Source organism: Lactuca virosa, chromosome 8, assembly GCF_052849685.1.
Source record: "Lactuca virosa cultivar CGN04683 chromosome 8, Lactuca_virosa_CGN04683_v6, whole genome shotgun sequence".
NCBI lineage: Eukaryota > Viridiplantae > Streptophyta > Magnoliopsida > Asterales > Asteraceae > Lactuca > Lactuca virosa.
This window is the reverse complement of record NC_136433.1, coordinates 229623347-229647246: the sequence shown is the minus strand read 5'-3', so window position 1 is coordinate 229647246 and position 23900 is coordinate 229623347. Positions and strand designations below refer to the sequence as shown.

Genomic DNA, 23900 nt, shown 5'->3' with positions numbered 1-23900 from the left:
ACCGACTATGATAATGGATAATTCAAAAGTTTTAAATAAAATAAGACGTGACTTTGCGACAATGTCAAACCTCAAACTTTTTTGAGTTATGGCGAACCACGTCGTTTGTAAAACGTGACTTAAGACGACAATTTTGTATATAATTAATAATTTTTTTATATATTTTATATTATTATTATTTTTATATACATATGATTTAACGAGACATTTTATTAATGATGTGACTGGGTAATATTCTACGATTGTTGTGCTTGAGTAAGAAGTTAATTTGGTGACGTGGAGATAGGGTGAAATATCCATCTACAATACCGGTGAGTAACACGGCACGTCACATATTCCAGGATTTTGGCTTGCTCTATTGCTTAATCCGCCACTCAGCCCTCAAACCCCACAAATTCAGTGCCCAAAAGATAAGATTTGATTGCTCCACTCGCTAATTTCAACCTCCCTTGAAATTCCCTTAATTCTATGGACTGGAAATTCGTTGTTTCTGTTCCTCCTCAATGATAGCTTCGTCGCCGGAACTCGCCACAAGTTGTCGTAAAATAATCGTTAGTTTCATCAGTTCAGCTGCATGAGTAGTCAAGTGATTCGACTGAGAAGGGAGTTTACGAGCTGCTTCAAGGTGGAAGCAGTTTTATTGAAGTCGAATCAATCATGGTTGCGGTTTTTGTTTCTCCAACGACGAGGGTATCTTCGACGAAGATGTTCTCGTCTTTATCTCGCCGTCAATGCGATGCTTATACTTATTCTTCTATTACATTACGTTCTTCTCCTCGACGATTGATCCCTCGTTTCACTAATTTAAGGTAATCTCATCTTCTATTATTGTATTTTACGATTTATCCGTTTGATTATGTTGAATTCGGAAGCGTTTTCTGTTCAACCAAGTTTAATTTCTTTGTTGGTGCTGAATATTATCGATCTAAGAATTTTGTGTTGGTAGGTTTAGGGAGTGTTTAAATTTGCATTTTCAATGTGATCAGTCACTTGAACAGTGAGATAATATAATCATAATCAGTTTTTGCCACATAATAGTAATCAGTTTAGATGGACAACCAAATATCATTTTTGTTTGGCTTTTATGTTTTCTGAGTAATTTTCTCAGTTTACATAATCTGTTCATCCATTTTTTTTTTGCAGGCTGAACAATTTCTGTACAAGATGCTCTATTATGACAAATACTGAACTCTTGAATAATGTGATCACAGAAGATGTTCATCATGATCCATCAATTGATGCATCAAGTTGTTCAGTTCCCATTGTTCATCTTAATTCTGAAACCCATGATACCGAATCAGCAAACTTACTTGTGGAAGGCACTTTTGTAGACATGATTTTAACCACATTGCCGGTAAATCAAAGAATAACATCTTACTTTCTTGATTTCTAATCTGTTTTTCATATAATTTTTAAAAATATTTGTGTCTATTTTTCTCTTTAGATTCTTTCAGAGGAGGAGCAGGAAGTCATTGCTGCAATGCCTGCTCATCCAGCAGGACTATATGGTATGTAACCTGAAAAATCCCACTCATAACAAGCACATACAAGAATTAGGTAGTGTATGGTATGATGGAATCAGAGAAGGAATGGAATTAAAAAGATGCTGTTTGTTTTGTCTGATGGAATGGAATGAACCATTCTTGAAAGAATGTGATTCCTTCTATTTTGTTAATTTCATTCCGGGTTTTTCATCCGATCATGCAAAATAGAACTCATTGTCATTTATGTAATTTTTAACGACACAAATCTTTCTTAAAAATTTCACATTTTTAATTAAATTCAAATTTTATTTTCTAAACCTAACTAGAATATGTTTTTTTAATGATAATCTTATTTGGGTTATAATGAGATTAATTACGTTTCAATCTTGATTTTTACAAATAAAAATTCATTTTTATGATTAAATAATTTATAGAGTAGAGTTAAACTATACATTGTACTTTCATTTTTTATTCTTATTATAGCATTTCATTTTGAAAAATCCACCCAATTATAGCAGTGTACTTTTTTTTTATCAGAACATCATACTTTGAATCCAGTTATCCAATTATAGCAATGAAAATTGTTTTGTATTTCAATGACATTGCTATAATGGGGTAGATTTCTAAAGTATAATGCTGTAATAGGAAGAAATGAAAGTAGGATGCTATAATAAACAAATCAATGAAAGTACATCGATATCTCTTACCTTTAACCTTATTCATATCATTCATCTGTTTCTAACCTAAAGATAAATGTGATCATCAGCATTATATGCTAGTTGCCTAGCTGGCAATTTGGTGGAACAGCTATGGAATTTTGCTTGGCCTGCTGCTATTGCATTGCTTCATCCAAGCCTTCTTCCAGTTGCTGTCATGGGTTTCTGCACTAAGGTTACATATGAGCTTAATTACTTCTATTTTTAGTTCCATGTAAATAAAAATTGTACTTTTTAAAAAAATATATATATCTTTTTGGACAGGTTGCTGTTATTGCTGGAGGCCCATTAGTTGGCAAACTTATGGATCTATTTCCCCGTGTACCTGCATATAATTTTTTGACTACAATCCAGGTTATTCCATAAGACTCTGTTTCTTTTTATTCTCATTAAGTGTTGTATGTGTAAAGTGCTGAATGGATAAATGATGTATTTTTAAGTGCTATATAAACAAAGACTGATCCTCTTTTTGACTGAATGAACAGTCTGAATATTGAAAAAATGACCATTTTACCTTTCTGTTTATTTGAGAACGGTTATAAATTAACATTGTAAATGAATACAGTAAAAAATTAATAAAAGTATATGTTTACAATAACATTGTACTTGAACATTAATAATTTTCAGTTTCTGATAATAACCAAAATCATCCAGAATGGAATATGCCCAAACTCAAAGGACTAGTTTTGTAATTGTATTTGAAGAGCTTACAACCAAATATAAATAATAGAAATTTATTTGTGTTATGTGATCATTTCATCGTTTTTTTTTTTTCATTTTGATATGAATGACATCAAATGGTCATTTAGAAAAGAGAGAGTTTGGTTGAAGGGTAGTATGATAATTCCAAAACATGGGACACGGACTCACGCATGCTCTCTCGTTTGTGCAAAAGACGAAAATGCCCTCGTCATCCCGATCATTGAAAATAGCCATACAAAGCTTGTACAATCATGTCCTGTCCTGTATAACAAACACATCCTAATTGTAATTGAACATATATAGTAGTATTTAACAATTAACATGAAGTTTTGAATGGAATTTCTAACACCTGTTTGTGTTGTATTAAAGGCATCTGCTCAATTGTTATCAGCTGGGATGATAATTCAAGCACATATGGCACATGCCTCCCTTGAAACATCTGTACTGATGCGCCCTTGGTTTATCATATTAGTATTAGCAGGGGCTGTTGAGAGGCTATCTGGACTGGCTCTTGGGGTTGCAGTGGAACGTGATTGGGTTGTTCTGGTATTGCTACGCTACATATCCTTTTTTTTTGTTGCAAAAGACGTAAATACCCTCCTCATCCTCATTATAAAAAAACCCCTAGAAAGCTTGTCTAGTCCTGTCCTATGAAACAAAACACAGACTAAGTTCTTTTTTTTGGTTGTCTTATATCCTTTTTTTATTTTTTTTTTTAATGTGGGCCCATTGAGACATTTTCTAATGTTATTTTTTATTGTTTATTCAGTTAGCAGGAACAAACCGACCAATTGCTCTTGCTCAAGCGAATGCTATTTTAAGTCGTATTGATCTCCTCTGTGAGGTAATTGACTAATTGTGGTTGTATAATCATAAAATCCTGCTTATATTTCTTTCTATTACAACATTGTACTTTCATTTATTTTCTTATTAATGTTTTGCACTTTGAAAATCTACCTGATTATAGCATTGTACATCCATCTTTTTTTTACATTATTATACTTTGAAAATTCGACCAAGTTATATTGTTATAGTTTGGTAGATTTTTCATAATACAATGTTGTAATAGGAAGAAATAAAAAGAATGATACTATAGTAAACAAATCAATGAGAGTGCATGCTATTTCTTGCATTTTACCCAATTTTTGTATGCATTAACATTGTGTAGATATATAGGTGATACTGAAAGTTTTTGAATATTGCTGTTTAGTTTTTATATGATTGATACAGTTATTGGAAATTAGTTTAGTTGATTGATATTATTTATACTGATGGATTTATTATTTATACGATTGCAGATTGCTGGAGCATCTCTTTTTGGCATTCTTTTATCTAAATACGAAACAATTACATGCTTGAAGCTTGCTGCTGCCTTGATGATGTGGTCATTACCTGTTGTGGTAAAGAACTATGATTTCTTTTTATAGTTACTTATTGCAAACTTCAAAGGAATAATGAAGTTAACCTACAAACTGTTATGTTAATGAAGTATGATTTTTCTGTTTTAGATTGGTCTCACATGGTTAACCAACATGCTTTCCTCTGGTGTTCTTGATCGTGCCAAGTGTCCACAAACATCCTCCAGAACTTCCTCCAAAGAACACCTGCCACCCGTTCATAATTTAGGTCAATATATATTATTACTTAGGCCCCATTTTGTTAATGCATGACAAAACAAGTTGTACTCTTGTTTGGCATGCATTGGAACCGGAACCGATGATGTCATCAATCAGACAAAAATTGAAATTTTCTGTCCCACCCAAAAAGGTGGAACATGGAATCGCTCTCGATCTCTGTCTGTGCAAAAGACATAAATACCCTCATCCTCATCATTGAAAATAGCCCTACAAAGCTTGTCTACTCTCATCTTGTGTATTAAAGGCAGCCTAGGGCTGCATTTGTGGCACGGGACTAGACAAGTATTCTAGGGGGGCTTTTTTTTGATGATGAGGATGCGGAGGGCATTACATCTTGTTTTGTTTTGTATTGTCCTGTGTAACAAACGGGGACTAATACTTTATAATTTCAATATTTAAAAAAAAAAAGTGTGTTTGTGTTGGTAATGTTGTTGTTGTTTGTGTTGATCAGTGGATATGAGTATGGGTGCGATTAAACATGGGTGGGATGAATATATGAAGCAGCCTGTTCTTCCTGCTAGCCTAGCCTATGTACTTCTTTGCTTTAATGTTGTTCTTGCCCCAGGTGGTCTAATGACAGCCTTTCTCACACAGCATGGTATATGCCTATGCTCATCTTCCCCTAACATTTTCTGCAACACATAGCAACCTACTTTGAAAAATCTACCCGACCCAATTACATTTATAGCAATATCATCCAAATATGAAAGCAAATGTTCACTACTATAATTAGATAAAATTTTCAAATTACAATGTGCCTTAAGGATAAATATTTTGGAAATACAATGCAGTCACTGCAAGAAACGAAAGTAGATCTTATAATAATACACAAATAAATGGAAGTATATTGCTATTTCTTTCATTTAGGAAGTCTATTACATTCAATCTTAAGATTGCAATAAGTTTGGATATATATACAATTTTTTGATGTATTGCAGGTTTAAGTCCATCTCTTATTGGAGGGTTTAGTTGCTTATGTGCTTTTATGGGTGTTGGAGCAACATTCATGTCTGCTCAAATGGTGAAGCAACTTGGCATTTTAAAGGTACCTTTTTTCTTGACTAAAGTGCCTTAATAAGAAAAAATAAAAATAAAAATAAAAGTAGAATGTTGTAATAGAAAGAAATGAAAGTACAATGCTATTTCTTGTTGTAGGCTGGGGCAGCTGGACTTATATTGCAAGCTTCACTTCTTACCATGGCTGTTGCTGTGTATTGGAGTGGAACACTTCCCAAGCAGACTGGCCTTCTATTCTTTCTTGGGTTTATTGTAAGTTACCTTTTTTTTTTCTTGAATAAATATTCTTCTTTTTTTCATGGTTTATGGGAATGAGTATCTTTGCTAGATTAGGAAAAAAATCTACATCTACCCAATATTCTTATTAGGAGATTGTGCTTTGAAAAATCCACCAACATTTTTCAAAGCACAAAGCTATAATAGGAAGAAATTAGAAGTAAAGTACGTTGCTATTTCTTGTATTAATTTTTTTTTTATTATGTATATATTTATTAAGGTGTTGTCAAGATTGGGACACATGTCGTACGATGTGGTTGGAGCACAGATTCTACAAACAGGAATCCCGCCTTCAAAAGCAAATCTTATTGGGGCAACGGAGGTTTCCATTGCAAGTTTAGCAGAATCCATAATTTTGGGTGTTGTTATAATCGCAAACGATGTTTCTCATTTTGGATTTTTAGCGATGCTTTCGCTTTTATCCGTGGTGGGGGCCGCATGCTTGTTTTGCCGATGGTTAACCAATCCTACAGATGTACAAAGAAGTCTTTTTGCTTTTTGATACCAAATTTTTTATTCCATTGTAATTATGTACACTTGGGGTCCTAATTTTAGTTGAAAATCTATGAATTAGTTGTAGTTGTATAGAGTAAAATGTTGGAATCTACTATTTGTATAAATAAGCAGGCCCTTTGAGACCATGTGTTTGACCGATGTTAACGGGACAAAATTGACAAAATTTGAGACGCTCTATAAAAGGTGGAACAATATGCAATAAAGACCATGCTAAAAGAAAATTAGGTTGTTAGTTTAATAGTATGCTCTTGTAATCATATTTAATACATTCATTATTTATACGTTGAAACCATAACATAGATAATAATATACTACTTGATCAACCCAAATTGACATTTACAGTCTCGACCAACAACAAAAGTTACCTATTTAAGCAAAAATAATTTGACATGATGCTCAACGTGTTCTATCATAATTTGTCACGTTTCTAAGGCTATACGGTGTCATGCGGTTTTCACCACCAATAGTCCATTGTGGACTGTTTTACCGGTGGTGAACACCGCGCCTCTCCCCTTTTTTCACTGGTGGTATGTTTTCACTGCTATATCTCTCATCCTTTGCCATTGAAACTCATTCTCTCTTCCCCCTCTTTACCGATACCAATCTTCAACACCACACCCTAATACCTAAAATCTTCATAGGCAAAACATTAAATCCTTTGTGGAATCTAGGTGACATCAGTAAACCCTTTACGACACCACACAACCTAAGAGAATTTTACCACTATCGAGGTAGCCTAATGATGATCACTTTGTAAAAAATACTCCAAAATGAAGTTGATTCAGGTTTGAATCATATTACTTTCTCAAATTTATTTGATTGATGTATTTGTTTAATAATATAAGTTTTAAATTTATTATAACAAAAAGATTTTATATAAATTTGTAAAAACCTTGTTAATTAAAGAGGTATTTATGAACATTTAATAAAGTTGAAGAAAAAATATAATTGAAATATTCTTTTTGATAAGATAAATTATTATTTTTTAAACTCAGAATAAACAATGACCTAATGTAATTCACTCGTTATCATGGACATCAACATCAAACTTATATATTATTTATTATGTTTTTTTTGGAGTGATAACGTGAGAATATGTTTTATATCATATTTTTTTAGTATAAAATTTGTGATGTCATTAATAGCCATAGATTTTTCTTTGTCATAGTCATAATAATAGTCAAATGGGAAGTGAAATACAAATTTGGTCCCTCAACTTACAGATGATAAGTTTAGTTGATAAACTACTATTTGTGTTTTCAACTATTTATACTTATACTTCAAAGAAATAAAGTTCGTTAAACTAACACCATTGCCCCAAAGACGAAAACGAGTGGTGGTATTATATGCACTATCATACAATAGCTACATGAGACATATAAACTAGATTATATAAAATTATACAATATATACGCTTCATACTTTTTATTGTATCTTTCATGAGGATATACATGTAAATAGATACACTTTTTAACTAGCATAAGAAGATAACCAACTAACTAGGTCTAAATCCTAAAAACAAGACAAACGTTGAGCATTCATTTATTAAAAAGTAGTTAAGGAGATAAAAAGTGTTCAACGTCTTATTTGCATTCATTAATCCTTCTAGATTGTTTATTTCTATTTTATTAATCGAAAATATCTTTGGCATTTCAAATGCTACTCCTAAATACCAAATGAAAGTTATAAGAATCCAGTGTCATGGAATGACCTATTAATTGTGTCTCTCCTTGCAAGTTTTGTAGTTAGTATATTAGCATGTTGTTTCAGCTTTCATCCTCAATTTACTAATTTCACCAACAAATGTTACAAACCCTAATTTCAAAACTACTTAAACCATGACACAATTGCATACACATCAAAAAGCTCTAATATTATAAACATCTCTTAAGTTTTTGGGATGTTGAGTTTACGCTGCGATGTCCGCCTCGACAGGAAACTATGTTATTGTAGCTGTTGCTAAAATGTTAATTTTCAGAGATACCATTAATAGAAGAAAATTTTATTTCTCAAAGTCAAAATAAAAGATATATTTATTGAATCATGTCCTATTAAATTCATTATATAAAAAATAACACTTAAAACATAAATAATATTTATGCCAAGAAAAAAAACACCGATTGTATATTTCTGAATCAATGAACGATGGAAATTTAATATAGAAATGAGTGATTTCAACTCTAGGAAAAGAAGGGGAAATTTACATTTTCAGCGTATAAAACAAACTCTGTTGAGTTTTCCCTCGCTGGTTCCCAACTACGTGAAGACTCAGTGAAGAAGAAGAATTCAAGAAATGGAGAAGAAGAAAGGCATGAAGAACATCTTCAAGAAGCTTCACATAGGAAGCAATCACGATCCTAATAGATCATCCAACGATCCAACGTCGTCATCGTCGTCGTCATCTTGCGCCACCGCCGACCACCGTACATCTTCAACTCTCACCGGACAAATCTCCGTCCAATCTCCAGCTGCTGCCGCAAGTCCTCCTCAAACGTCTCCGACCGTCAATGTAACATCGCGTCAACAAGATTATTATTCGTCAGAAGAAGAGTACCAGGTCCAGCTAGCCCTAGCTTTAAGCGTGTCGAATTCGGAGTCTAGAGGTGATACCGATAGTGATCAGATCCGTGCTGCGAAGTTGTTGAGTTTAGGGCAACATTCGAGTAATAATCATGTCCCTGATAGAGGTGATGCGGCAGCTGATAAGTTGTCTCGGCAGTACTGGGTAAGTTGAACCTCCTAAATTGATACGAATAACATGTAGTTGTGCAGCAAAGTTCAAGATTTTGATTTTCTACTCGATAAACTTGCTTCAATTTCATTCTAATCTCCTATGGAATAGGTTAAAGAATACGACACAGTGAATATTAGGGTATATTTGTGCATTGCTCTTGTTTCTATGTGCATCGGCATAGGAAGTAACAGGTTGTTAGCATGAGGAGATTACATAAGTGCATTTAGAGGATTCAGACTGGTTATTGGAACACAAACATTCCTGAAATCAAGGAATTTCCTTTAAATAGGCGTCTCAATCAAATTATTACCTTCTCTACTTTTGTTTAATATCATCATACTCCACCAATGGGTAGAAAAATGTAGTTATGGATGATTTGAATTAGAAAATAAGGTTATTGAGATGGGAAGGAGACTGCTTTGGTTTTAGTTACTTGGGGTGTTACATTGGATCATATAAGTTGACTTCACCTAGATTATCTTTATTGGGTTAATTATTAGCTTATTTTTCTTCCAATTATCAGTTGGGGTAGTATGTCTTATATCATGATTCATGAGTGTAAATTCACAAGATCAAATTACTGGTTGGATTCTATAAACATGGAAGATCGGTGTTATCTTTTGGCCCACTTTTGCAGGTTTAGCTATTTCTTTTGGCATGATAATGCAGTGGGATGAGCGAGTCTTTGTCAACATATGTAATAAAGATTCTAATATAATAATAAATACATACAGATTTGTCTAATAAACAGATGTAAAAATACTCCTTATAAATGATGTGATCAAGAATCACCCTTTGACATGGTATATAAAATTAAAAAAAAAAGTTAAATGCAAGGAATTACAACATCTGTTTATTTGTCTATTGTAGCATCCTACTTCCATTTTTTCTTGTTATATCATTATACTCAGAAAAATCTACCCTATTATAGCAATTTCATTCAAATACAAAACAATTCTCACTGCTACAATTGGGAAGATTTCTCAAAGCACAACGCGCTAATAAGAAAAAATAGAAGTACAATTTTATTATCGGTAGGTTTTTCAAATTTCATTGCGTTAATAAGAAAATATCAAAAACAAATGAAAGTGGAATGTTGTGATAAACATATAAATGAAATTACATTGCTGTTTCTTGCATTTAGCCCATGAGTTTACAATCCATTTTAATGTTATCTTACATGAGTTTAACTTTTTCTTTTTGGTTCAAATCAACCAGGATTATGGTCTCCTTGATTATGAGGAGAAAGTAGTGGATGGTTTCTATGATGTATATGGGCTTTCAACAGAAACAACATCCCAAGGGAAAATGCCCTCTTTGTCAGATCTTGAAACAGATCCTCAAACTTCAGGTTTTGAAGTAATCATAGTAAACAGAACCATTGATCCTGCCCTAGAAGAGCTGTTTCAGGTAGCCCACTGTATTGCATTAGACTGCCCTCCTGCTGAGGTCAGTCTTTTAGTGCAAAGGCTTGCTGAACTTGTGACAGAGCACATGGGTGGACCAGTGAGGGATGCTAATATTATTATGGCAAGATGGATGGAAAGAAGCACAGAATTGAGGACATCTTTACATACCAGTATATACCCTATTGGATCTTTAAGAGTTGGACTGTTACGTCATCGTGCTTTGCTTTTCAAGGTGAACTGTTGTTCTTGTTCTTTTATCCTTTTTCTTGAATCTAGACATTATTTGGTTTCGATTACATATAATATTGGCTATTTTACTAGGTGGAACTGTAGCCACTAAGGCTTATTTTCTTTTTTGTTTGGTTAAACCGTTAAATGTGATGTTTAAAAAAATATTTGAGAAAATGATGGCACAGCTAGGGAAATGGAAGGAAAAAGTAAAGGGTTCAATGCTCCCTAATTTTGTTTGTTTCCATTACAACATTGTACTTTGAATGATCTACCTGATTCTTGGGTCCAACAGACTTAGCTTTTCTTAATCTATGTAGTCATGTTGACTTTTATCTCATTTTTTTTTTACTCTTGTGAAGTGCAGGTACTGGCGGAAAGTGTTGGAATAACATGTAGGCTTGTCAGGGGTAGCCACTATACTGGTGTTGAGGATGATGCAGTCAACATTATCAAGTTGGATAATGAAAGGTAACATGTGGCCTTTTAGTTTTACATATCCTATTTCTCTTTGATTTAGATTGTCAGGATTATACTGTTTCTGTCTAAGTGCAAGAAACAGCAACATACTCTCATTTATTGATTTAGATGGCATCTTACTTATGTTTCGTTCTTTTACAACATTATACATCCAGTTGTTTATCTTATCAAGACATCGTCTTAAAAAAATCTAGCCAATTGTGACATTTCACTTTCAATCTTTTTCTTATTAGGACATTGTGCTTGTAAATTCTGCCAAATTATTGCAGTGGCATTTAATTCCTATGTACTACTTTTGCTATAATTGGGTAGATTTCTCGAAGTAGAACCTTGTAATATGAAATTTTAAAAGTAGAATGATATAATAAACAAATAGAAGAAAGTACGTTGCTATAATTGGGTAGAATTTTCATTGTACAATGTCTTAATAAGAAAAAAAAATTGAAGGTAAAATGTGTAATAGAAGAATGAAAGCAGGATGCTATAATAACCAAATGAATCTCTTAGACCAAGTTCATTATTTATCCTTTTTTTTATGTGAAGATATTTATTTGTTTTTCCTTGGGAAATTGTCAGAAAAGTCCCAATATTTTCAGGAAAGTTACACTTTAGTCCCAAGATTTTTTTTTTGAACATTAAAGTCCCGATTATTTTTAAAAACACGTTAGTATATCATTTCCTGTTAAAAGAAAAAAAAGGACTTTTTTGTAAACTTGAGCCAAAATGAAATAATCGGGACTTTTTTGTTCAAAAAAAAAATCTTGGGACTAAAGTGTAACTTTCCTGAAAATATTAGGACTTTTCTGACAATTTCCCTTTTTCCTTTGTCTTCAGTGAATTTCTGGTGGATCTAATGGCAGCCCCTGGAACACTTATACCCGCTGATATTTTCAGTGGAAAAGATTCCTCCTTGAAACCAAAAATCCCAAAATCAAGTCAACTTCCAGGTGTCCAGTCAACTAAAGATTTCTCACTTCCTTCAAGACCCATTTCAAACAATAATATCAATGGTGCCAGTAGTCAAAACATTGAAGTGCAAAACAACAGTAGTCAATTAGATCACATCCCTTCATCAGCAATCGGAAATTCTCTTTACAAAGGAGGCCGTGGGCCCAATGCAGTTAGTGGCGGTTCAAGGATGAATGTTAACATAGTCCCATATAATACCCAAAATACCCCCGGCCCCGAGGACAATAAAAACCTTTTCACAGAGCTCAATCCTTTCCAAATTAAAGGATCCGGAAAGGGTTCAATGCAACAGGCTGATAATAAAAACACAAAAATTAACCAAGTTGTTTCCGGAAGACCTCCGGTCCCACAAATGTGGAAAAACCGTCATGCTGTTAACGAGGTGGTCCCGGGACCCGGAAGGGTATATTCCGATGGTTTGAAGTCACGTGATAGTTATGGTGGGACTTTGAATCAAAATAGTGAAACGGGTTCTTCAAATAATGCTGCTGAGTCGGAAGCTGCATGGGCTGAGTGGAAAAACTATAGATTGTCTTTGGAGGTTGTGGGGAATAATAATAATAATAATAATAATAATAATAATAATAATAATAATAACAATGCTTTCTCAAGAAATAAGGAAAAATTGAATGTGGTGAGAGGGGAAGAAAATGTTAGAAAAGGTTCAGAGTATCGGGTCAATGTTGAAAACCGAAAGGTGGTGGGACCCGAAAGCTCCACGTCATCATCATCATCGGTTGTTGATCCTGTGATTGATGATGTTGGAGATTGTGAGATTCCATGGGAAGATTTGGTCATTGGTGAAAGAATTGGACTAGGTAATGGTTTAAAAAAGAATATTATTCCCCTTTTTAAGTTGTGTCGTGTCTTGTCTGGAAAAGACGTTAATGCCCTTCTCATCTTGCAGGCTCATATGGTGAGGTTTATCATGCTGATTGGAATGGCACTGTAAGATTTTTCTGTAGTCTTACTGAAATAAATTTAGGGTAGTTTATATTTAATTGTGTTTGATTTCCTAATTAGTTGATTTTTCATTCAACAGGAGGTGGCAGTGAAGAAGTTCCTTGATCAGGATTTTTCAGGTGCTGCTTTAGCAGAGTTCAAGAGGGAAGTAAGTAATAATGTTTCCTAAAAACTAAATTATGAAATGTGGTTATTTGTCTTTAAGTCACAAATGCTTCAAATCTTTTGTTTTTTTACTACATAGGGGTTCACAACTCATAATGTTTGTTAATTTTGGGGGAATAAGGAATTTAGTTGGATACTTTCCTATTCAGTTAAGGGGTTAAATGCAACAAAGAGCAAAGTACTTTCATTGATATGTTTAATTATAGCATCGTAGCTTCATGTCTTCCTATTACAACATTGAAGTTTGAAAAATCTACGATTATAGCAATGTGATCCAATAAAAAGCATTTTTCACTACTATAATTGATTAGATTTTTAATGATGCCCTAATAATAAGAGAAGAAACTGGAAATACAATGCTATAGTTGGGTGGAATTTTTCTACAGTATAATGTCCTATTAAGAAACAAATTTGGAAGCAAAATGCTATAATTGGGAAAAAATTCAAAGTAGAATGCTGTAATATGAAAGTGCATTTCTTTTTTTCATCTTTTTTGTATGCACACTGCATTTAAAGGGGAAATTGGTGGTTCTCTTTTCCTTGTTTGCCAACTAAACATGGGTTAAATAAAGGAAATATAGCATTATTTGTAAGAAAATTATTGAGCAAAAAGCTGTATTAATTAAGCATATTGTACTTTGATGAGGCAGGTGCGCATTATGCAGAGATTACGCCATCCAAATGTTGTGCTTTTTATGGGTGCTGTTACTCGACCTCCAAACCTTTCAATCATCACAGAATTTCTCCCCAGGTTTTGTTTTATTTTACTTTTTTTAAATGATGTATAAAAAAAAATACTTGTGAAAATATGTCACACTTTGGAAATGGAAGGAAACAATAAATGAGGGCAATGTGAAAGGTTAGGACTTAATGGGCCCTGACTTTCTCTATTAAGTTCTTTCTGCATTAATTAAAATATAAACACTTAAATATATAAAGCTTGTTGGACACCATTAAGTCAATAAAGTGAAAAGGAAACGCTTATTTAATAGAAAGCTATGCTATGGAAATATTATATATCCAATAGAAGATAGCATACATAATTTACCAGTTCAAAGGGTATTTTGGGAATTGTCTAGATACATTTGTGATATTTTAATCTGGAAGAATATTGTTAAGCTACCAGTTAGCTTTTGATATTCGTTTTGCTAGCTAATATGGTGCAAACTAAAGTAAAGTATTACAACTAACTTTTGGTGTTTCAGAGGAAGCTTATACAGGATAATTCATCGTCCACATTGCCAAATTGATGAAAAACGAAGAATCAAAATGGCTCTTGATGTGGTAAGGAAGTTTACATACAATCATATAAATATAAATATTTTATCAACTTATCTATGTTTGTGTCTGTGATGTATTTTTTGAAAGTTGAATGGTGTATTTTGTAGGCAAAGGGGATGAATTGCTTGCATACAAGCATCCCAACAATAGTTCACAGGGACTTGAAATCACCAAATTTGTTGGTTGATGAAGATTGGAATGTCAAGGTAAATTTACTCATATACCCCTACCCTTACCCCTCTTCTTTTTATTACCAGATCCCCTTCCCTTCCTACACCACTTATTTAATTCCAAAAAACAGAAAAATCTATTGATTTTTCAAAGTAGAATGTTGTAAATGAAAGTAGGATGCTATGCTATCATATGATAGACAAGTAGGTTGCTATTTGTTGCCATTGCTTTAATAAATGAGAGTTTAAACCCTGCAGGTATGTGACTTTGGGCTGTCCCGCTTGAAGCATAACACATTTTTATCATCCAAATCAACAGCAGGAACGGTGAGTTTTTATATTATTTCTTTAGAATGTTTTTTTTTTCTTGATGAACATAACTTATCATTGATTTGATGTCTTATCTTAGCCCGAGTGGATGGCACCTGAAGTCCTGCGTAATGAAAATTCAAACGAGAAGTAAGTTTTACGACTTTTTCAGCTAAATGCAATGCATTTATCTGTGTATTATTATAGCATCCTACTTTTATTTCTTTTCATTACAACAACACTCTACTTTCACTTTTTTTTTATTTTTTTTTTTATTAAGCCATTGTACTTTAAAAGTTTATACCCAATGATCATAGCATCCCTGCAACATTGAAAAAATCTTTAGGATCTGGATCAATGCTGTTCCTGTATTTTATAAATTATAATGATGATGATTATGGATGGGATGGGCAGGGCAGGGCAGAAAGGTAATTTGAGTTTGAGTTTGAGTTTGAGTTGTTGCATATAATTTGTAGGTGTGATGTGTATAGCTTTGGTGTTATACTGTGGGAGCTTGCAACCCTAAGATTGCCTTGGAGTGGGATGAACCCGATGCAGGTGGTGGGTGCTGTGGGCTTCCAAAACCGCCGCCTCGACATCCCCAAAGAGTTAGACCCCTTGGTTGGAAGAATCATCTGGGACTGCTGGCAAACGTAAGTACTTTTCAACTTCCATTCATTAGTGCAAAAACTTTTTCATCATTTTATTCATACTATACATCTTCTGAACCATTTTTAAAAGAAAAACACAAGTCACCTACTTTCATCATTTTATCGAGTTAAACTAGCATCATGATAATAGAGTCATACATTTTTTTTCTTCAAATAAGTAAGTTAGTTGTATTTTTGGATATAAAGATTTATAAATTATGAAATTGAACATGGCAGGGATCCAAACCTACGGCCTTCATTTGCACAACTTACAGTGGCTCTAAAGCCATTGCAGCGGTTGGCAGCCACTACACACATCGATGATGATCAACCAATCGATATTTAAATTAACCCTCTCTCTCTCTCTCTCTCTCTCTCTCTCTCATGTTTATGTAAAAACAGTGTTCACAAATTGAGTATATAATAGGAAAAAAAGAGAATCTGTTTTTGGGGTCATGATCTAATAATTTGTATACCCTATCAGTATGCGAGTGTGCATAGTTTTGGGTGTGTGTGTATGTAAATACGCTTTTGATATTACCATAACATGTGTTGCTATGTTTTCTTCCTGGTTTGTAACTTTTTATCCGTGATGAAAAACCCAAAACTCAATTATTATTATTATTATTATTTTTTTTTGGGTTCATATAGGAAATAACAATGTGATAATAGAGAAAAAAAAGGATGCTATAATTTGCAAATAAACAGATTGTTATTTCTTGCATTTTACCTGTTTTCGGTTAAATGCAAGAAATACTAATGTTGTAGTAACAAAAAAAAAAGTAGAATGCTATATTGATATTGTCAGCATTTAAGATTTTTAGGTTAAATGTAAGAAGTAGCAATGTTATTATAGAAAGCAAAAAAAGTAGGAAGGTATAGTAAGCATATTACTATTTCTTGTATTTTACCGGTTTCTGTTAAATGCAAGAATATAGCTATGTAATTTCATATGGTTTGTCACATTATAACATTGTATATTGAAAAATTATCAATTTTAATGATGCCATATAAATATAATTTTTTTTTTATTGTTATAGTCATGTAAATTCTTTTTAGTACATATCTTAATATGAAAAAAGGTACAGTTTTATAGACTTGGGGAAGTATATTCTTTTCCTCGTCCTCCTCTCTAAGTTCTGGAGTATCTTGAGTTTTTCCTTTCACATAAAAACTAAAATATAATTTTTATTTCTATTTTTTAGTCAGACAACTATTTTATGTTTGTACGATAATTGTAATAATCAGTTTGAAAACGCATATCTACATATCCTTTATATTATAAATCCCATAACTAAATAAGGCCTTACATTTATTGTAAATATGCACCAATAAAATGAAAGCAAATCGTAATCTTTACATTTTGTTTTTCCTTTCACCATTCACCATTTCTAATTAGATTTGCCTAGAATGGAACCCACCTTTAGAATGGACTTCAATGGCTTAATTTCATCATCCTCTTCAATCTCCATTGAAGGCCATTGCTCAATTTTCTTCCTCTTTCCCTTATTATTTCTTACATAATCCTCAATGAACTCCACTTCATGCTTAATACTCACCGATTTCCGTACCACTTTTGGTTTAGCCAACAATGAGCCAACATGTGTCCCCACACCATGCACTTTGGGTGGCACCAGTGGTCCATAACGGTCAAGCTCGTCTTCAAGAACCGTTATGGTTCGTGGGCTCGAGCCACCTAAAACAACTGTCTTTGTAGCATGGCCTTGAAACCAATCAACAAATGACCCAATTACATAATTACCTGTGACCCGTAGATAACAAAACGGGCATCTTGTGCTCGTGTTGAGATATTTGTAGAAATAGAAGTTTTTGCATATAAGACATCCCGAACCCATGGTGATGAAATGAGGATTTTTTAGGAGATTGATTTGTGGAATAGAATAACATAGTTTGAGGGGGGAATGAGGTGGTGGGGTTTGGTTATGATTTTAGTGAATTTTGAAGAGGTTTCTTTGAAGATGAGGTTGATGTTATTCTTGTCATGTGATTTGAAGGTTGCTTCCATTTTGATGACTCCATGGTGTTGGATATGTATTTTGCTTTTCCCGTTAGATGATTTGTAGAGAAAGTATTGAAGGAATAAGTAATGTGTGATCAGAAAAACGTTTTATGAACATAGATTGTTTATTTATTTGAACTGAATGCATTGTCTAATGAGAGTGACATTTTTTGTGGTAAAGTGATACTAAATAACAATAACTTTTATTAGTCATATTTACCATATATACTTTGCTTTTGCTTTGGGGACAAGTAAACCTTAGTCACATCTTTGGTTGTGAATCTTTGAAGCAAAAGAAAGAAGGGGTGTTAATTGGGTCGGAATAAGATGGGCACACAATTTTTTTGGACTAGGCTGGTTGAACGTTTTCTTTAGAATGCATTTTTGAAACTTGTATAATTATACAATTATTTAAGTATTTAGTCTGTAATTTTATGACAATATATATTTAACGATGCATTATTTGTGAGTTATATATAAATTGATGATCTAAGTTTTATGTTGTATCAAATTTTAGTAAAACTTTTATATGGTTCTCATAAATAGATAACTTTTAATTTAATAAATTCAATTAGAGCGGGACAAACAAGATAAGGGCATAAAGCCAAGATTATTCGTCAAACATAACTCAAACCATAGTCAGAAATCTTTTTTCATTAGATGTGCACAAAAATAAAACCATTTTATGATCCAAAAACTGGTTTCCAAACTAACCCAATTTGATTTAGGAACCAATTTGGTTGAAACCGGTCCCACGGTTTGAGGATTTTACACTTGAAACCGGTTTTCAAACCTATAAAAAAACAATTCTCATATAATAAAAACAATAATGTTTTCATCCATTGTTTCAATTTGTTTGTTTATACAAGGTTTTAGAGGTTTTCTAAGACCGGTTTTCACCCTTTGTACTATCATTGATGCCTGCAAAATACTTTTCTAAAAATTAAAAGTTGAAAATTATCATTCCAGACCACCTAAACGGTCTTGAATGCCTGCAAAATACCTTACTGACATGTTTCTCATCAATCATGAAAGTTTTATTAAGTTCCGAAATCAAGTTCCATAAAACACAAAAAAAAACCCGACAAAAAATGATTTTTTTTACAAATATGTTTCAAACAAATCCTAACCGGTTCTTATAGATTTGGATATTTTTGCTCAAAGATCAGTTTTAAGTTTTGTTGACCAAAACCAATCCACTTTGTGCATCTCTAGGTTGACCAAGCTTTGACCCATTAGCTCAACACCAAGAGAATATGAAGAAGTAAAGAACCGAAAAAAGCATTTGTAGGCTTTACATAGGTTTGTTGGTTGATGGCGTATACTTGACACTTGTTTTGTATTGATGAATCGCAAGTTCTTAATAACAAGATACCCCATGTGAGTGTGGGAGCTCAATGAAAATTAGATTTATAGGACGACATTTTACTAAAATATGGAAATTTTATGATGTTTGTATAACAAACAATACTCTAATATATCCACGATGTCCTATCCCTACCAACAGGTCTCACAACCAACATATGACATGCACATGAAATGGATGTCCAATTCTTTTCGTGCTAGAAAATGCAATAAAATAGTTTATGAAAAAAAGTTTATTCTTTCATGGACCCTAAATTGGCCCAAAGAACATGATATAAGATGTAAATCAGGTACACATAGACCATAGACTATAGAGTCTAGCAGATATACCACCCCATAAGAAAATGTGCTATTGCTATTCCTAAGGGCTCATTCAAAGGGTTCAATACGAGGGAATAGAATATTTACTAATACAATAAAATTCAACATATTGTTTATTAATTTTTACTGTTGATGGTTTTACCTAGTCTTTGGATGTTGAAGATAAACAAATTATAAGGAAAAGGTTGTACCTCATTCGTACAAAATTTGTTACACGATTTTGTCATTAAACAACAAATGAAATGACTTTTGTCACCTTAAAATCACAAATGACTTGAAGAAGAAGAAGTTGATCATTTATTTATCACCTGGTTTTACAGGAATTCGTCCACAAAGACGCCAATATGCACCAGGGTGAAATTGGGATTTTTCAAAAACCCAAATATCACGAACAAGGACCTAAATAAATAAATTAATTAACAACAATTTTAGTTATTTATCCATGCATAAATAACAAATTATACATACAAAGAGGCACCAATCTATTTATTACCTCCTTATCTCTATTTCCAGCAACCACATTTCCTTTGGAATCATAGGCCTCAAATTTCTGAATCAAGTGAAACAACAACGTTATTCAATAATTTTAAACATATCATATGTGAAGAAAATTAATTATATATATATATATATATATATATATATATATATATATATATATCTGAAAACATATAAATACAAATTTAAGGTACAGTTGTGGTTACCTGTTTGGAGAGAAATTCAAGTGTGAGCTGTATAAATACTTTACTCAGATCATCACGATCCACTCCAATCTGAGGGAACAAACAAAAACATGCTTAATGAAAATAACAATTTATTTTTTTTATTATAAACAAAAAAACATAACTGTTCTTTCTTATTAGAACATTGAAAAAATAGTAGTATGATGCTATGATTAAAAAAAAAAAAAAAAAAAAAAGGAAAATGATACTTGCCATTCGAGCGCGTAAAGTTCGGATTTTTATGACTGGCTCTATCAGTTCCCAGTAAACATTACTCCATCTAGATTCTCTTTGCTTAATTTCACTCTTCAGTGCCTGTTTTACACAATGTAAAAAAAAAAGACATAGCACTCTAGTTTATCCTTTGATTAAATCATTGAAACAAAAACATAAATATAATTCAATAAAAGTCACTTACGGAATACATATGCTCGGTAACCATTTTCCGTAATGTTGTCTTGTCACCATTTGCCATTAAGATGTTTATCTGAAAAAACAAAAAAAAATAAAAAATAAAAAATGATATAGATGAAATGCATGATGATATAGGTCCCAAGTACACCCCAATACTGTACATGTATCAATTGATTTAGGGTTTAGGGTTTAGGGTTCAAATAGAGCACCTTTAATTTGATACAAAAAAGTATCAAATAAATGGAGGTCTGATCATCATATGTTGAAGAAATAGAGTTGGTCATGGAATTGGAATCAAGGAAGGAATGGAATGAAAAAAGCTGCTTGTTTTGCCTGATGGAATAGAATGAAAATTGCAATTAAACATATTTTATTTATGTAAATTTTAATGACATGGATCCTTTTTTTATTGCAAATTTCATAATTTTGAATAAACTACATATATAACTAGAAAAAACATTTATTATTATCAATTTATTTGGGTTTTATGAGATTTTATTATGTATACTTTTTTAACTATGTAAATAAAAAATCATTAATTATAATTAAATAATGTATAGAGAAGAGGTAAAATTATACATTATATTTAGAAAGTTATATCAAAATTCATTTCATCACTACAAGCCAACAAAATATGATCATTAATATAATGACTCATTCCATTACCTTGTCTATTTCATTCCATTCCATCCAACCAAACAGATCTCAAGAGGATTTAATATGATGACCAGAACTTGTTTCCTTATAATTTTTTTAAATATTACAAGGGTACAATTACAAACACGATAATCTTATAGTTAAAAACACATCCAAAGATATGTAATTTTAAAAGTGATTTATATAGTAAGAAGCATACCTCTTTATATAAGTTCACAGCTTCAGCATAGAATTGTTTCTTTGAGTAGCCAGATTTTCTCAATTTGGCAATAGCATATGCATTTTTTAGCTGCATGTATATACAAAACAAAGTATCAACTCAACAGTCAAAGGAAGGTAAAAATTGGAACTTCAAAATTAAAGATAAGTTAAATTACACTTTCAGCTTATATATAATTTTATTAGGAAAAACTGTAATTGTTATTGATAGACTTTTCTAAGATTCATGGATAATCAACTTGTGTAAAATTTATTATTACAAGCCATACAAAAACAAACGGTTATATGTTAAGTTTATAAAATTTCAAGAATGTCCTTTTTTGGTCATTTTACATGTCAAGTCATACTATAATCACAAAATCCTGGATCATAGACAGATGAGAATATATATATATATATATATATATATATATATATATATATATATATATATATATATATATATTACTCGTATAGAGAAGCATTCAGAATGTAAAATTTCATGTAAAAGGTAGTAAAGTAGAAGATGTAATTGTAACCTCTAGAAAAATATCATCTTTTGTTCTTCTCCATCCAGTCCTCGTGAACCACCTGCAGATGAGATGTCTAATTAAGCTCTTTTAATCAACTCAGGTCTCTAATTAAGATCTTTTAGGACCCTATATCTTTTATGCATTCAAGCCAGTATATTTATATTTTTAGGTTCAGTCCCTAAATAAGATCTGTAGGATCCAAAACCCCATAGGTGTTTAATCAAGCATATAAGGTGTTTTATTTAGCTATTCAACTCGAAATCATGAAATGTTGTGAAACCAAACATTCTTAATAAAAGAAATTAGATAATTTTTCAAATCTAACCTTCGGCAAAAAGAAATAGGCTCACGAGGACCATATGGCTCATATATGATTCCAGGACTTAGCATGGATACCTTTAAAGCCCCCTGCAAATATAAAATATCATAAAGATGGTAAAATTCATAGGTTCTTCAAAGTAGAGAGCTATCTAGTCCTTAATATTAATGTGAAAAATCTAACAAAAGGATAACAAACTAAGGCCCTCTTAAATACGAGTGAAAAAAACATAAACTGTGACAAAAAGAAAAAAATATATATATATAAGAAATCATCCTCAAAGGCTCAAATATGAACATAAGTTTTTTTCTCATAATCATCCTCTAATTACAGGTATCAATATGGATTAAAGTGTAGCAGCAAAGAGAAGTACTTGTACATGTAGCTTGGGAAGAAAAGTTGACCAAGTCAAATGAAAGGAAATGGTTATACCATTTTTCGCGCCTGGGCAGGGGCTTTCACTTGTGTTGATAAATTCCGTGAACCATTCAAGAAGATTGATAATTCAGCAACCTATACAAAAAGCAATAGATGTGATCTATACAATGAATACTATCAGTTAAAAAACACAGTATTTTACAATACTCATGAATCATGATGATGTGAATACATCATGGTGCTTTAATATAAATGGTGTTACCTTTACAGTATGAAGTATCTTATTACCACCATGGATGAAAGAAGGTAGACAATGTTGGACCTTGAAGCAATAAGGGTTTCGCTTGTTAATGATCTCAGGAGCTGATTACATAGAATGGAGACTTTCTTAGTCAGTAATTTTGGACCTTGAAGCAATGAGGGTTTCTCTTGCTAGTGATATTGGTGATACGTTTTGTCAGATCAGGCTTAAAATAATACATAAACTCCGTTTTCCCTAAATTGATAAGAGCGTAATTCAGATAGCCCTAATTTTACAACTAGAATACCACTATAATCCATTGCACACTTGACATTGGAAAAATGCAGTTTCAGCTAGATGATTACCTTCTATTCCAGCATTCGAGTAGCTCCTCCAGTTTCCAAACCTGGAAGTTCAATCAAAACTGCATTATACAAGATGATCTTAACCTTCTTAAGTAGGTAGCACATCAAAATTGGACAGATAAATCAAAAGGAAAAGAAAAATAGTGAATTTAATATCATTTTGTTCATGTAATTATAGCAAGCAATGGATCAATCACGTCGAACGAATCCACCGTTGTTATCGTAGCACGCCAACAAAAATTAGAAGAGATAAAGAAGGGATCAAAGACGAACAGGTGCGATGTTTTTCGAATCTCCAATGCTTGATAAACATTCCGAGTGTTCCGGAGACTTCTGAATGCCATCATCGATCTCACGCACACTGCTTGCTCTAGAAAGGGGTTTAAGGTTTTCGTTGCCGAGAGGTTTATGAATTTAGAATTGGGAAATAACAGTTCATCCCCCAGATTTTTGTAAATTATAAAAAATACCCCTCATATATATTTTCTAATTGCAAAGAGCTCCTCCTGTTTTTGTTGTTGGACTAAGGGATAAGTTCAAAGTATGATAACTAATGGGTTGTGTGGCGAGTCTCTAGATGAAGTCGAGGACTTTGAGGATGATAGAGAGGAACAAAGTCGTTAGTTCGAATTAAATCTCTATTAATACATGAGATCTCTAT

General features: G+C 32.5%; 3 protein-coding genes across 3 annotated transcripts; 2 read left to right on the top strand and 1 right to left on the bottom strand.

The window, feature by feature from the left end:
- The first annotated feature begins 325 nt into the window (after positions 1-325).
- On the top strand, positions 326-6473 carry IREG3 (iron-regulated protein 3). The gene is made up of 13 exons (XM_079067226.1): positions 326-809; positions 1144-1354; positions 1445-1508; positions 2251-2375; positions 2465-2554; positions 3272-3448; positions 3672-3746; positions 4201-4302; positions 4411-4528; positions 4991-5137; positions 5478-5584; positions 5695-5808; positions 6053-6473. The coding sequence occupies exons 1-13, from the start codon at positions 658-660 to the stop codon at positions 6332-6334; spliced, it is 1764 nt and encodes a 587-aa protein (XP_078923352.1). The 5' UTR covers positions 326-657; the 3' UTR covers positions 6335-6473.
- Positions 6474-8528: 2055 nt separating this feature from the next.
- EDR1 (Protein kinase superfamily protein) lies at positions 8529-16275 on the top strand. The gene is made up of 13 exons (XM_079063671.1): positions 8529-9073; positions 10301-10723; positions 11087-11190; positions 12034-12986; positions 13076-13116; positions 13211-13279; positions 13947-14047; positions 14502-14580; positions 14685-14783; positions 15006-15074; positions 15157-15206; positions 15533-15709; positions 15944-16275. Exons 1-13 carry the CDS (start codon positions 8642-8644, stop codon positions 16050-16052), a joined length of 2706 nt encoding a protein of 901 aa, XP_078919797.1. The 5' UTR covers positions 8529-8641; the 3' UTR covers positions 16053-16275.
- A 3232-nt stretch (positions 16276-19507) lies between these two features.
- LOC145132887 (Mitochondrial inner membrane translocase complex, subunit Tim44-related protein) lies at positions 19508-23656 on the bottom strand. Its single transcript, XM_079067839.1, has 12 exons — positions 23513-23656; positions 23240-23280; positions 22896-22996; positions 22688-22768; positions 22262-22344; positions 21943-21994; positions 21405-21494; positions 20553-20621; positions 20348-20449; positions 20117-20185; positions 19906-19962; positions 19508-19811 (listed from the first exon to the last, which is right to left on the bottom strand). The coding sequence occupies exons 1-12, from the start codon at positions 23584-23586 to the stop codon at positions 19710-19712; spliced, it is 921 nt and encodes a 306-aa protein (XP_078923965.1). The 5' UTR covers positions 23587-23656; the 3' UTR covers positions 19508-19709.
- Between the last annotated feature and the right edge of the window lie 244 nt (positions 23657-23900).

Coding starts and splice junctions, on each gene's coding strand:
- LOC145132887 (XM_079067839.1), bottom strand. CDS start 23,586: ATGATGGCATTCAGAAGTCTCCGGAACACTCGGAATGTTTATCAAGCA. Junction 22,345..22,687: donor CTGCCCAGGCGCGAAAAATG/GTATAACCATTT, acceptor TTATATTTGCAG/GGGGCTTTAAAGGTATCCAT. Junction 21,995..22,261: donor CCTATTTCTTTTTGCCGAAG/GTTAGATTTGAA, acceptor TCTCATCTGCAG/GTGGTTCACGAGGACTGGAT.
- EDR1 (XM_079063671.1), top strand. CDS start 8,642: ATGGAGAAGAAGAAAGGCATGAAGAACATCTTCAAGAAGCTTCACATA. Junction 13,117..13,210: donor ATGCTGATTGGAATGGCACT/GTAAGATTTTTC, acceptor TTCATTCAACAG/GAGGTGGCAGTGAAGAAGTT. Junction 13,280..13,946: donor TAGCAGAGTTCAAGAGGGAA/GTAAGTAATAAT, acceptor TTGATGAGGCAG/GTGCGCATTATGCAGAGATT.
- IREG3 (XM_079067226.1), top strand. CDS start 658: ATGGTTGCGGTTTTTGTTTCTCCAACGACGAGGGTATCTTCGACGAAG. Junction 1,355..1,444: donor TGATTTTAACCACATTGCCG/GTAAATCAAAGA, acceptor TTTTCTCTTTAG/ATTCTTTCAGAGGAGGAGCA. Junction 5,585..5,694: donor AGCAACTTGGCATTTTAAAG/GTACCTTTTTTC, acceptor TTCTTGTTGTAG/GCTGGGGCAGCTGGACTTAT.